Here is a 14,098-nt window from a genome sequence, read left to right as displayed (position 1 = left end):
CACCTACGCGCATGTGTATTATGTATCTTCGGAATTTGGGGACAGGTCCATCCCTCACATATAACAACATTTTTTTGCAACATTGACAAAACAAGGTAGCGAACACGATTTAAATCCCCACTTAGCTTTACGACTTTTAGATCACCCAATTTCGATAAAAGATTTTTGGGATTTTTATGACTGGCATGTTTTGTTTGAGATAATGAAAAAATATTTCATGACCAGTTTTTTACAACCATCATCATGATGAATATCTCTGCTGGGTCGTTGATGCTTATTAATTTATTTGTATCTACATATTTCATCGGATTTATTTACGGTCTTCGGCAGAAGGTAAATATACCCCTTTCAAAAATATCACTTTTAGTAATCCAATTATTGCTCATGATATTCGTAGGTAGGTATATAAATTTATATAGCCTAACTATGTTTCTGTTATATTTTGCATTATATTTCAAGGAATATTCATTGGTATTAGTGTATTTTAAATAAAACAAAAAAGTCCATACGATTCTCATTTCATTTATTAATACATAGATGAACTTGATTAAATTAAATTAATATAAAATTTCAAGACTTAAATTAACTGACAAATACAGACGGATCAGTGTTGCAATAAAATCAGGAAATTCTTAAAAATATTCGTAAATGCAAAAATTACATTTAAGTACTTATAACAATAAACTCGGGTCTTGTTTAGAGACTAAAGTGCCTAAAAATAACATGCCCGATCGTCTTGTACGTTTTTTGTCCCGAAATCTTTGCATTGGCACTGTAGGTCTCTAATCATAACAGGTTTTTGATCCAGTCCTACAAGAAGCATTTCATACGGAAGGTATAGAAAAGATCAAGCTGTAAAAAATAAATGTCTCTAGCGCCTTGAATACGCACTCAGCAACTAAAGTCGATTTTGACAATCGCTTTACAAAAAGCGCAGTTAAATGACGTAGTATAAAACGGTACCTATTATAATTAAGGATATAAGTAAGTAATATGGATTCATGTTCCTCATAGACGTATATACGTATAGCTACATGTAGGATTCCCTTTATTATCAATATTAAACATGGACAAAACATTATTCAAATGTGTATGGCCAGGAGTCGAACTTCAGACTATGACGGACGAGATATACCTTAAAAACTGATTTACTCTTAGAAAAATATATGATTCACTTCTCCATGCTGGCCAACTTTTAATGCTTACAAGCATCTTTGAGTCATTATGATGAACCCTTCTATATAGTTATCCACGTTTTAGACTTTCACATATGTCCACGGTTTCCCGTTAATAATAAATTTCTATTATGCACATGATTCCGATAGTTCATAAAAACAGATATTTAATAAAAAAAAACAGATAAGATAAGTTTAAAGATGATAGACATTACAGCGGCAATACAGCCACACCTATTTCTGCATAATACACTGTGTTAAGCTCTACTGAGTTATGGTTTAAAGGGAGATATACTTTTCCGAAGCTTTCCAGCCTAGTCCTCAAGGAAGCGGCGCATCTGTGGCCGACTTCAGGTAGGAATATCTAATCCTATCAGGGGTTGATTACTAATTTTCATGGGCGGCAGTAGCCACTGACCATCACGTGGGCTGCACGTACATCTACTACCCCTATATTATAAAAAAGCATCTCGATACATGATGTAAGATCACATCTTTCGAACGATCTAGTACGTAGCATCTAATGTGTCTTTGAGCACTGCTGTGCCTATTTCTACCTATTAACAATTATTAAGCGCTGCTGTGTTCTGGTTTGAACTTTAAAGGGTGTGTACGTGAAAGACACTTAAACGAAATAAGTAGTATGTAGCATCTGTGGCTGACTTCCGATAGTACCCCAATCGTAGATGCCATGGGCTCGAATTTCCATTTACTATTAGGTGGGCTGTATGCTCTATTGGTACTTCTATAATATTAAAAAAAAAGTCCTACTAAAACATGTCCAAATGATTCTCAGATTCGCCGCTCATCAAACAGAAAATAAAAAATTATAAACAGGTTCCATATTTCGTCATAATTAGAAAATAGTGGTTTGAAATCACGGACAAACACTTCAATTTTATTTATTTCTACTGGCTCTTGACTCCATCAAGCGTGTCTAATATTTTTATAACTTGTCCAAACAAATTCGAAAATACAAACGAAAGAAATCGTTAATATAGATCGTTTAATTAAGAATAATACGGTTAGGCTCTTCACAGTTTAAAAGCTCAAGAATATGTATAACGTGCCTTCTTATGATGAGTATAATAATAATAGAAAAGGTCTAGTAAAGTTCAATCCACTGAGTTATTATTAAAGTTTTATTCTCTTTGTAAATGTCAATAAACAATCCTTTATTTTTGCATCTTCACAAGAGATGAGATGGGAGAGACAATATAATCGTATAAACAAAATACTTATGTGAGCATGTATTATAATCGATTTATAAATTTTATTGGTGTTCTTTGCTTCGAATATCAAATTAAATATCTATACTAATATTATAAAGAGGAAAACTTTGTTTGTGTGTTTGATTGTAACGAATAGGCTCAAAAACTACTGAACCGATTTTAAAAATTCTTTCACCATTCGAAAGCTACATTATCCACGAGTAACATAGGCTATATTTTATATGAAATATATTTGATAAATATATTTTGAGGCGGTACAAAGTTTGCCGGGTCAGCTAGTATTCAATAATTATGGAGGTCTTCAAATATCACAAAAAAAAAAAACAAAAACAGAAAAGAAATTCTATTCTTAAAGAGCTCGTAACCTAAATTTCAAATTTCGGTTAAAAGTTTGAGTAATGAGAAGTACTTACTGTGCTTATTTGTTTATAATTAACGCTTCTTGACACAAAATATACGACAGAGTCCTAACGTCATGTATGCCACATCTAGAGTCTATTGTTTAACACAAATAATACAAGCAAAGACGAGGTATAGAGATGCATAACTGTGACTGCGAAGTATTCTGTAGGTTGATAAGCCAGCGCACATGGTACGTGGTTCCGCGGTGGACAAGGCGCTTCCACGATTACTATGCGGTCGGCGTTCCTTCCTTTCTTCCCGCCAATGTCACTCGCATTGTTCGCCGCCACGGAGCCGCCGACAACGCATCGACTAACAGTAAACTCACAAAGTGGACCCTGAAATTGGCATTGCCCTTGTTTCGCTCAACGATGACCTGGACGCGTAACCTAGCCTCCTAAAGGAAGTTCGGTGTTTAGAATGTTTACAGTTGTTTACCTGAATTAAGGTTTCTTAAGTACCTACGTTGTAAATGAGATTGATAGATAAAGCCAATAACAATTGATAAAGTTGTTGATTGATAATAAACATTGTTGAAGGAGGACACTATTTACTCCATTATAGTACGGAACGCAATGAAATTAGTTCATGTCGCTGAATGTGCTAGATTATCTGCCCTTTCGAAAATATCCAAGCAGGAACCGGTATGGTATGCGTTTAACTAGGTCTTTAGAGGTAAAGCGAGTATTGTGTATATTTACTTGTAGAGGGTATCGCCCAGGAGGATCCCGCGTGTTAAAAGCCAAGTTCAAGGTGAGACATTGGCATTTATTGGACGATTCGTCAACTTTACCATAGAGTAAAGAACAATCAGCAAATCTTCTTGACAAAAAATATTAGGTAGTTAAATGTTATTACAGAACTCTTTGGGTAGGTGTTATAGTAGGTTTTTGTTCATTGTTCCGAGGTTTGTGTATTATAAAATATTCACAATTATTTTCCTTTTATATATTTTCCACAAAAATAGGGATAATTATGATTTTCTTGTAATGTTAATTATACAAATTAATCTTAAATTTCACTGCAGTTCAATGTACAAGAATGCGAACAATAGATACCAATATTTTATAAATAATGTTGATAACTTTTCTTTTCAGATAAATACTAAAAACACCAATTAATTATAACTTCTACCTATTACATATCACAACTGCAATGTTTAATAATAAAAGAGATGACAACAAAAAATAATCTTAATATCCTAAGATTTTTTCAATGTGAAATATGTACTTATGATCTGATTCTGTAACATTTCTCTTATCTTCATTTCGTCATTTACCGTATCAATTTGTTTATTTAAACTCTGTCTCATTTCGGAGATGAATATTTCACTGTTACGTTATCATTCGCCCGTTGTAGTTCAGCAGACAACGTCAGCTAGTGTAGTAGTGTATTACGTGGCGACGATGGCGGAATATCAGTTATTTCTAAGCAAACGTCTTGTTACCGAAGATGATATCATCGATGGAGCTGTTCTGGTTCACGACGGTCGCATTCAAGAAGTTTTGTCCCGAAAACAAGCTGATAAGTTAGTCGCTGAAAGTAAAGGAAAAATAAACGTAATGTATTCTTATGTTTATTCTTGTGTATGTGGTTGGGCCGCTTTCCGCCAGAATGCGCTTGCGACCTTCAGAGGTCGGTTGGGGCATCTGCTCCGATTTTTTACTAACAGGTATCATATACTTAGTCGTCTTATTGATTTGTAAATTGGTAACCAGAACAACCCACTGGGATAAGATTGGCGGATGTTTTTGTTTTGTAAATTATAACCTCACCTACATCGGGCGCGTATTATTTTTAATTAAAATATGAATGAGTAACTTTCGGATTTTACAGATAGGTAATTGTAATTAATAAATGGTTGTTAAATACCTAAGTATATCTAAATAGATATTTTCGAGCTACCACAACTTTGTTTAATATGTCATTACTACAGATTTTGTAAAAAATGTGGGTATTTGAAAAAAAACAAGCAAACTATTATCTATAGTGTATTTTTTTCCTTGGGATAGGTCTATGAACTCAGAGGGTCATATGGGAGCAGAATTAATTAGCTCGGAGTTCAGAATTAATTAGCTCATTGATTGAATAATATCAACATTAGAAGGCGTACCGTTATACAATAGTTTTACCATTATATTTTATATGTTAAATACTTAAGAATAAAGCATATTACTTTTGTCCAGGTATATACCTACTTGTATATAACCTTGAATGATGTACCTATAGTGTTATTAATTATTTCACTGAAGATATAAATAGAACACACTTACCTTGCCTCGTAAAACCTTGTAGCCCAATTTACAGATTAGTATAATTTGTTAGACAATGGGAGTTACTTACATTGAGGCATTATTTATGGGAATTGTTCATTCAATCAGAAAGTATGCAAAAAAAAATTTTAAGTGTAATCGATGGATGTCTTGACTATCTAGGTACTTTTAATTCGAATAAGATTTGAATGGTACTAGAGATACTAAAAATATAGATATATTTAAGGTGGTGGATGGCGGGGACGCGGCGCTGATGCCGGGCGTCGTGGACTCCCACGTGCACGTGAATGAACCTGGACGCACAGCATGGGAAGGTTTCCGGACTGCCACTGCTGCGGCCGCGGTCGGTGGCATTACCACCATTGTTGATATGCCACTGTAAGTAACAGGTATTATTTACATGTGGTGTAATTTACACAAGACAAAAGATTAGCAGACAAAACGGTAACTTTTTTTTCTACCGGTAAAAGCATGACAAAACTCTTTGTCTCAAAAACATTATGAAAAATACGTAATTTTCGGAATTGCGTGTCGATCACTACCCTATTGTCTTACATATTAGGTAGTTAGTTATTTGATGTAGAGTCGGTAGAGCTATTTAATACCCACTTAACATTAAAACATTAGTGCAACGTAAAATAGTAATGTGTAATTTCAATTTATTACCTTGAGACTGTTCAATTATAATTATAGTATAAAGTCATTTTAAATTATCAACATTTTATTAAATATCAGGAACTAAGATTACAATAGTTCTTTAACTCCTGCTTAGAAATGTGCGTCATGATTTACATTACTATCTATTTTAGTTATCCACAAATACCTACGTAAACATTTACTTAGTTCTATCGAATTAGTATTCCACCATCGATGCTACAATGTGGAATGACATCGACAAGGTAGCATATTTTATTAACCGACTCAAATACGTGTATTTCGTCGAAATGATTGGGATTCAGCTGCGTTTGGCAAATACATCGCTTGCAGCTGAGCCAAGGAGGTCAGGAATAAAAAAATATCAATGTACTTACTTTTGTTACTTACTTTAGTTAACACTTCTGCCGTATTTGGTCTTGCTAACATCACATGGTATGGACCAACTGCTATTTTCTAATTTTTTATGTATTATTAAGTATACCAATATACACACCAATTGTTTCAGAAATTCTATTCCACCGACAACAACATTGAAAAATTTAAAAATAAAAGCCGATTCAGCTAAAGGAAATGTTTTCGTTGATGTTGGCTTCTGGGGTGGTGTTATACCGGGTAACCAGGTAATCAAAAAATTTCAAATACAAAAATGTATAATACTTAAAAATTAATGTATACTTAAAAATGTATAATATTATCGAGAAGTTTTAATATAGTCCAGTGTAAAATAAACCAAAGCTTGTAAAAAGAGAAGACATTCGAAGCAACATCCAGTTAAGTCTGATATGAAACATTTACGTTTTCTGCTATTTCTGAAAAATGTTTATTAAAAAATCGTGTCTAAATGTAAAACACATCCTATACCAACTATAATAAATAAATAAATAAAGGAATTAGGTTCTATTAAAATTATTTGAAAACTTTTTTCTTTCTTATATTTAAGAAAGAAAAAGTTTTACATTCTTATATTTTCTTATTCTTTCTTATATTTAAGAAAGAAAAAGTTTTCAAATAATTTTAATAGAAAGGTAAAAGTAACATTACAATTTCGGATTCATTTCAAGACCATTTTTAATTATTGTATATTACATATGTCTATTTCAAATTAACTGTATATTTTATTTCTAGGATTCCCTGCGTGATATGGTAAAAGCAGGTGTAGTGGGATTCAAATGCTTCCTCTGCCCGAGTGGCGTTGAAGAATTTCCGAATGTAGGACCTGAAGATTTGGATATAGCATTCGATGCTCTTGAAGGAACGGGTTCTGTTTTAGCAGTAAGATATCATACATTTTTAATAAGAACTTACCTACCTCATAAACAACTAAGCTGGCTTTTCCTTGACTTTTAGTCACTGGTTAACAATATTGGATCATAATATGATATATAAGTGTAGAAAGCATTATTTATTAATTATATACAATCGTTTTTGACATTTTGATTTGAATCGGTAATAAACTTGTACAATTATTACTTAACACAAATAAAAATAAACATAAAGATAGAAAATCCTACAATAAAGTTTATGTCTATGAATAAATTATTTTGGGAGCAAGTTATTATTATCTTTTAGGTATTAATTAACTTTGATTTGACTTTACCTGTCAATTCATCGTTTGGTATTAAAAAAAACATGATTTCACTCCTACTTTTACTACAAATGTCTCAAATGAAACACTCAACAAACTGGTATGAGAGTTTTATAATTTTGCAGTGACATCTAGTGGAGAAGAGACGCCATTTCAAGCCGTTTTACAAGTCAGACTAACAGCGCCATCTATTGTGGAGTAGTTGCATTAACACTTAAATACCTTTTCATCAAAGTATTCTCATTACTCATATTGTTGCAAAATAATAATAGAATTTACTTATTAATGTGTAACTAGTAACATTCTTTCGAAATCACTTTAATATTTAATTTTAATTTCAGTTCCATGCTGAAATGGAAGATGACGCTACTTTACCAGAAAATAAACTTATGAAAAAAGGTATGTTACCTGTTTTATTCGAATACTTGCGACCATCTTTTCTAACCTGATCTCCTTCTGCTTATCTAGTACATCATTATCTTTGGAACGTATCTACGTATACATATAACTTTTACTTTCACAGATCCTGAAGAGTACGCCACATATCTTGAAAGTCGTCCTCCTGCAATGGAATGGAAAGCAATCTCACTTGTCGAGCTTTATACCAAGAAGACCGAGTATGTTAAAAAGCTATCTATTATTACTTATTGTCACAGACATCCTAATTTTTAAGACTCTTGTAAAACGCAACAGCTGTTACGGCTGTTTCCACTCTCAGTGAACTCTTAGGTAGTATTTTAAGACTTAATGTATTTGATAACAATAGTACAAATAAGTTATGACTACTCATTTAAGGAAAGCTTTGAAGTTTGACTCTACTTCAGTAGTATAATAAATTTCATATTTTTAATTAAATAGATGTGTGTGTGTTAAATAAATAGTGTGGATACATTCTACAGCATACTTAATTACAAAGAGGCCGACTCATTGACTTAACAATTAATACATGAAAGGGTTAATGAGTGCAACTGATCATTCCCTCTCGCTACTTTCACTCCCATTTCAATTAATCTCGTCTTGTTAATTCCCTCCTTATACGTATAATAACACTAAGCCGCTGGAAACTTAGCAAAAAATAATGACGAACTTGAATATCTTATTCGTTTAACCTTGCATATTTTCAATTTGGTAGCGTTCGAGTACACATCGTTCATGTATCGTCAGCAAGTGTGGTCCCTATACTGAACAGGGCTCGCGAATTTAGAAGAGAGAAGGGCCATAAGGCCTGGCGAGGCGGAGTCACTGCCGAGACCTGCCACCACTACCTTACCCTGAGTGCAGAAGAGATCCCTCGTGGACACAGTGAATATAAATGTGCTCCTCCTATTCGAGAAAAGGATAATAAGGTTTAACATTTATATGTGTTAATGATATAGACTTCTGATGAGAATTAAGTTTAGAAGATCTCAAATAGGATAAGAGTCCTATAATTATACTCCTAAGGTCTTGTGTGTATCAAACACACAAGACTCATAAGATCTTGTGTGTATCAAACACACAAGACCTTATGAGACATCAAGATAATATGAATATTAAAGTAACTGTTGATCTCTATTTTACACTGATACCAATTTAGTCCTCTGCCAATATTTTAGCACATCATTACTATACTTCGTTTTTCTGCTTTTCAGGACAAGCTGTGGGATTATTTACTGGATGACAAATTAGATTTGGTTGTATCTGATCACTCGCCTTGTACTCCAGACCTCAAAAGTTCTAATAATTTAGAAGCGTGGGGTGGTATTTCTTCCGTCCAATTTGGTATGACTCTACCACTTAATGTTTTATTTTTTATATAACTTGCTTTAATAAACTCACATTGTTTGATATACTTAATCAAATTTGGAAACGGGAGATAAAAAATATTAAGATTTAACTTGTAAAATCGTTCAGGATATATTTATAAAAGCTATTATAATTCATAATTGTTACTGATATTGAGTCATTTTCATCAGCCTTGAATAAATTGGCTCATCAAATGCGTCAGTTTATTTGAATGCCGTTAACATTTGTACGAAAAATTGGAATTTTGGAGAGGTGTGATACATAGTAATAGACCATGAATGATGTAATCGGCTTTAATTTATTATTATTTGTTCGTTGTTAAATGCTTACTGTTTCTAAGACGCTTTCACGGTCGACCTTTGAAATAAAAAAGTAAGTAGAGAGCGTTCTTAGGTACTGCTGCGATATGACTGTCACATTGATTCCTATAAAGACACTGATCCAGTAACACTTTAGTGTCTTCTGATAGCAGGATTTCTGAGAGTCCAAGGAGACAAACGCACCTGTGATAAATTTCATATCAAAAGAAGTATTTATGCCAAGTTGCTTTTTCTCTAACAAAAGTAAAGACAGGCGAGTGTATCTTTCTCGATCTGTACTTTCATGATTGGAATCATTAATTGAAAGAAGTTTTATCTTGTTGGTCAATAGCCACATGATTTTACTATTTTACATTTTATCAGCTTATTTATTTAATTAAGACTCACCAACGCAGAAAACACAATAACAATTCACAAAGATAACAGTAGAGAATTAAAGGTCGTGTCCCCATAATTATAGGTGAGCACGGCATACGTAATAGACGCCTAAAAAAATATTTATTGTGCAATGTGCAATATCTATGGTATTACTATATATAATAAATAGGTATTAATATATCCACGTTGTTTCAGGTCTATCTTTATTCTGGACACAAGCTAGTGCTCGAGGTCTGGACCTGAAATCAATTTGCAAGTATATGTGTACTGGCCCCGCAACACTATGTGGTTTGGAGCAACGCAAGGGAGCGCTGAAGCCAGGTTTTGACGCTGACCTGATCTTCTTTGACCCAGAAGCGACCTTTGTTGTCACAGCAGATATAATCCGACATAAAAATAAGGTATACTAACATTTTTGGATCAAGTCTTAAGAAATTTATTTAATAAATATTGGATAAAATGAATTTGGGTACTTAGAATAATTCAGCAAAATGAAAAGTGTCGTAGTTTCAAAGTAATTATTATTAATTAAGTTTCTTGTGCTATTTTCGATTCCTATATTCAATATTTAATAGTCTTTTTTATTATATTAATAGTTGTGTATTGCTTTTTTAGGCCATTTAGGTATCTTAACTAAAATAGGTACTAGTTACGTTCGTAAATCCAAAATTAACCATAATAGCAATGACCTGATGATTGATAGGACAAGGTAATAAAAGAACGGGTTTCATCCTAGTTTATTTTATAGCCATCAGGCAAATTGTGAGAGCTCCATTTTTTTGGTTCTATTTATTTATGAGAAATGTAGATAATTATAACATTATTTACGCATACTTCTTGGCCTTTTTCTAATCAGCTGTGTCAGATTCTAAGAGTAAATACATAGTATTGTTTTGATTATCGAAGTGTCTTTTATATTGGGTGTTTCAAAATTTTTTTAATTAATTTATGAGTAGATTATATAAATTACGTATCTCTATTATATTAAGTTTACTATTACGTAAAGTAATAAGGTTAATTGTTCATACTTATTTCAATATGAAATTAATTGTCTTGGTTTTAAATTTCTACTTTTTATCTCTATGATGATTTCATATACCTATATGTTATTTGCACTCGAGCGCATAATCATGTTGTCTAAAGAATCAAAATAAGAATTATTTAGCATGTTATTTTTGTTGCAGTTAACTCCCTACATCGGTAGAGAGCTCAAAGGGGTTGTGAAGAAAACATATGTCCGTGGTCAGCTGGTTTTCGCAGATGGGGAATTAGCCGGAGAGCCGAAAGGAACCTTACTTCTGAACAAATTTTAATTTATATGATACCTACTTGTAATAAAATTTACATGTTTTAATTAAAATACTTTACAGAAAATGTAATATTTTTACTCGAAATATAGAGTTCTTTCTTTAAAACCCACATGTCTAAATGTTTATTATTTGTTACGGGAACATTCCCAAATTTTCTATTGTTACAATTTATACCGTTTACCTTTACAATCGGTTATGGTTTACGGTTCTATCGCTGAAAACAATCGATTCAGCCAGCGTCAAGAAGCCACTGGATATTTGTTTATTTATTATTTTTAAGGTAAGTAAAGCAATGTGTGAGTTATGAAAAAAATTATAATTAAAGTAAATACCATTGGGATTTTACCCTTTACATTATAAACCACTACCTGTTTGGCGAAGTCTGGAGAGGTAGAGTGATGAAATTATTTACGTGGATTTTAGCTTGTCATCTACATCGGAACGCAACCTGAGTCTTCTGAGCGCTGTGCCCTTGTTGGGTGCTGCCCTGGTAAGCCCTAAGCTCATCCTATATCTTCAAATGATTACGACATTATACGGCTACACATTAACCTTTGCCCGCAACCCCGGAAGTGCCCTTTTACGCCTTTTACGACAGGGAATACCGTAGCTCTATTCTGGTCCCGAGTGTAAAGAGATACATGGGATTTCCTACAATTTCTATTATTATTGTCTACTAAAATTAAGTAAGTATAGAGCTGATTAGTTAATTTAATAGTTTCACTATGGTGTAATTAAAGGTATTGATATAACGAACCTGTATGGTAACAGTGATGATAACAGGTGATTGTTATTGTCAATATACCTATTGTACGGAGTTAACAACCTCCATTGTACGTAAATCTACTTTATTTTCATTTAAAATAAGGATTAGACATGGTAGTTTTCCTATTTACCTCTAACACACAGGTATGTCTGGAAATATTGTTATTTCTATTCAATGTCTAATTAACATTTTGTTAATAAGTGGATGTATTTGAAATTAGAGAATTTTTTCATCTACATTCGTATGGATGCAAGAAATTAAAAGTAATTTGATTACCATACCCAAATTTTAAAATAGGGTGCCGTTTTTACCCTTTGGGTACGGAACCCTAAAACGGAACCTTATTAATAAGCCGCAGCTGTTTGTCCGTCTGTCATAGGGATCTATCTCTGGAACCATATAGATAGACACTTGAAATTTTCATAGAATATTCATTGTATATGGAATAAAATAAAAACCTCTGCTTTCTAATTTCTACCACTCTCATATCGAGAACCACTAAATGGATTATGATGAGATTTTTACTATTCAATTGGCCTTTTTGCAAAACATATGTACCTAAGTGTAAATAAATAGTGCTTAGTAAAAAAATAGTTTCCAAAATGGATTGTATGTGGTATATTGAGTGTACCACGGTGTTATAAACCGCTGCAATTCCAAATTACAATAAAATATCTGTAGGGAGTTTATTTATTATCTTATCTTTGATAGTACTGTAGATAAAAATCTATAAAAGGTACTCTGTGCTCTAGGATATTACTTATGTGTAATGGCTGCCATGGATACGCAGACGAGTACCTATACTTAAACAGAATCTATTTAAACATTTACCTACCTAGTTGTACGCAAATGGAATTCCTGGTCTGCGTGTAAGACGGGTGTGGTGACCTGAAGTTGGCTTTATAAGTAAATCAACTTGACATATTCGAGCAAAGCTATGGCGCTCTTCAAAAAAGGAGCAAATAGAGCTCTCCTTCCAAGTCGGTGATGCATTGCACTCCTATAGCGTTGTAAACGTCCTCTAGCTTGTCTGCCTTATCTATACAAAACACTTACAGTAAGTACAGAATAAAATATAGATTTTAAAGACTACAAAACAGTAGTTTGAGCATTTTTTGGTACGTAATAGAGATTGACGATAGGGTGTTTTAATTCCTTTATTAGGTACCGATATTTCCAACTAATAGTTCATGAATCGTGGTCACGACGACGTAGCCGTGACCTAGCACATAATACCCGTTACATAATAAAATGACTAAAATGGAAGGTGGTAGAACCCTTTGTGGTTCGACTCCGGCGGCACCACCGCTACACCTATTTCTACCTAATAACAGCAGTGTTAGGCGCTGCTGTGTTCAGGTTTGAAGGGTGTGGTAAGGGAGACAGACTTTTCCAAGACGTTCCAGGTTAGTCCTCAGGGGTAGCGGCGCATCTGTGGCCGACCTCAGGTAGGAATATCTAATCCTATCTGGGGTTGATTACAGATGTCCATGGGCGGCAGTAGCCACTTACCATGCTCGTCTGTTACTCTTTTATTATATAAAAAAACAAGACTAACGTTACAAAGAAATATTATTGTAGGTTCCATAAAACACATTCGATAAGGCACATTCTTTCTATTTATACTACATAAAGGTCCTAATCTAATCAATTTTCTAATAAATTGAAATATCTCAAACACTTAACATTGACATTTGAAACGCGATGACCATGAGAAAACACGTAATAGTCGATAGCCAAATATTGTATATCTTAAGTTTTGTTTTAGAAGTTTTTGTAGATGTCTAGTAAACATGTACGTCACTAGGTTTATAGTCATACAAACATACATACATACATACATATAAGAACTGGCGTTTTCGTTTCTAAAAAACAAGAGTAACACCCGCTAATAGTGTTCGTAGGAGGCATTACTTCGCAGAAATTTTCGAATGAAAGTAACAAATAACTGCGGTTTCGGAGATAATACAAAATATTGATTACATTATCCATATTACAGGTAATAATAAACCAACACAACTAAATTTGGTATAAACCCATCCTATCCTATTCCTATATCACCTAATATTCATCTACAATAGTCGGAAATTATCTTTCTTTGCGATAGCGAACTCATTTCACAAAAGCCTTACAACTGTTGTTAATTATAATAATAATCAATCTATCCAAACCATTGAAAGCAGGAGTCATCATTATTCGTTTATTTACTAATTAT

General features: G+C 33.2%; 1 protein-coding gene across 1 annotated transcript; it reads left to right on the top strand.

The window, feature by feature from the left end:
• Positions 1-4,118: 4,118 nt before the first annotated feature.
• Positions 4,119-11,226, top strand: LOC140753336 (allantoinase-like). The gene is made up of 10 exons (XM_073087877.1): positions 4,119-4,368; positions 5,309-5,460; positions 6,245-6,359; positions 6,865-7,011; positions 7,666-7,723; positions 7,848-7,941; positions 8,457-8,670; positions 8,956-9,085; positions 10,003-10,208; positions 10,992-11,226. The coding sequence occupies exons 1-10, from the start codon at positions 4,129-4,131 to the stop codon at positions 11,118-11,120; spliced, it is 1,485 nt and encodes a 494-aa protein (XP_072943978.1). The 5' UTR covers positions 4,119-4,128; the 3' UTR covers positions 11,121-11,226.
• Positions 11,227-14,098: the final 2,872 nt, after the last annotated feature.

The sequence above is a fragment of the Epargyreus clarus genome, unplaced genomic scaffold (assembly GCF_041222505.1).
Source record: "Epargyreus clarus isolate Ecla_fem2 unplaced genomic scaffold, WU_Ecla_fem_2.2 ptg000026l, whole genome shotgun sequence".
NCBI lineage: Eukaryota > Metazoa > Arthropoda > Insecta > Lepidoptera > Hesperiidae > Epargyreus > Epargyreus clarus.
This window is presented reverse-complemented; position numbering and strand designations above follow the sequence as displayed.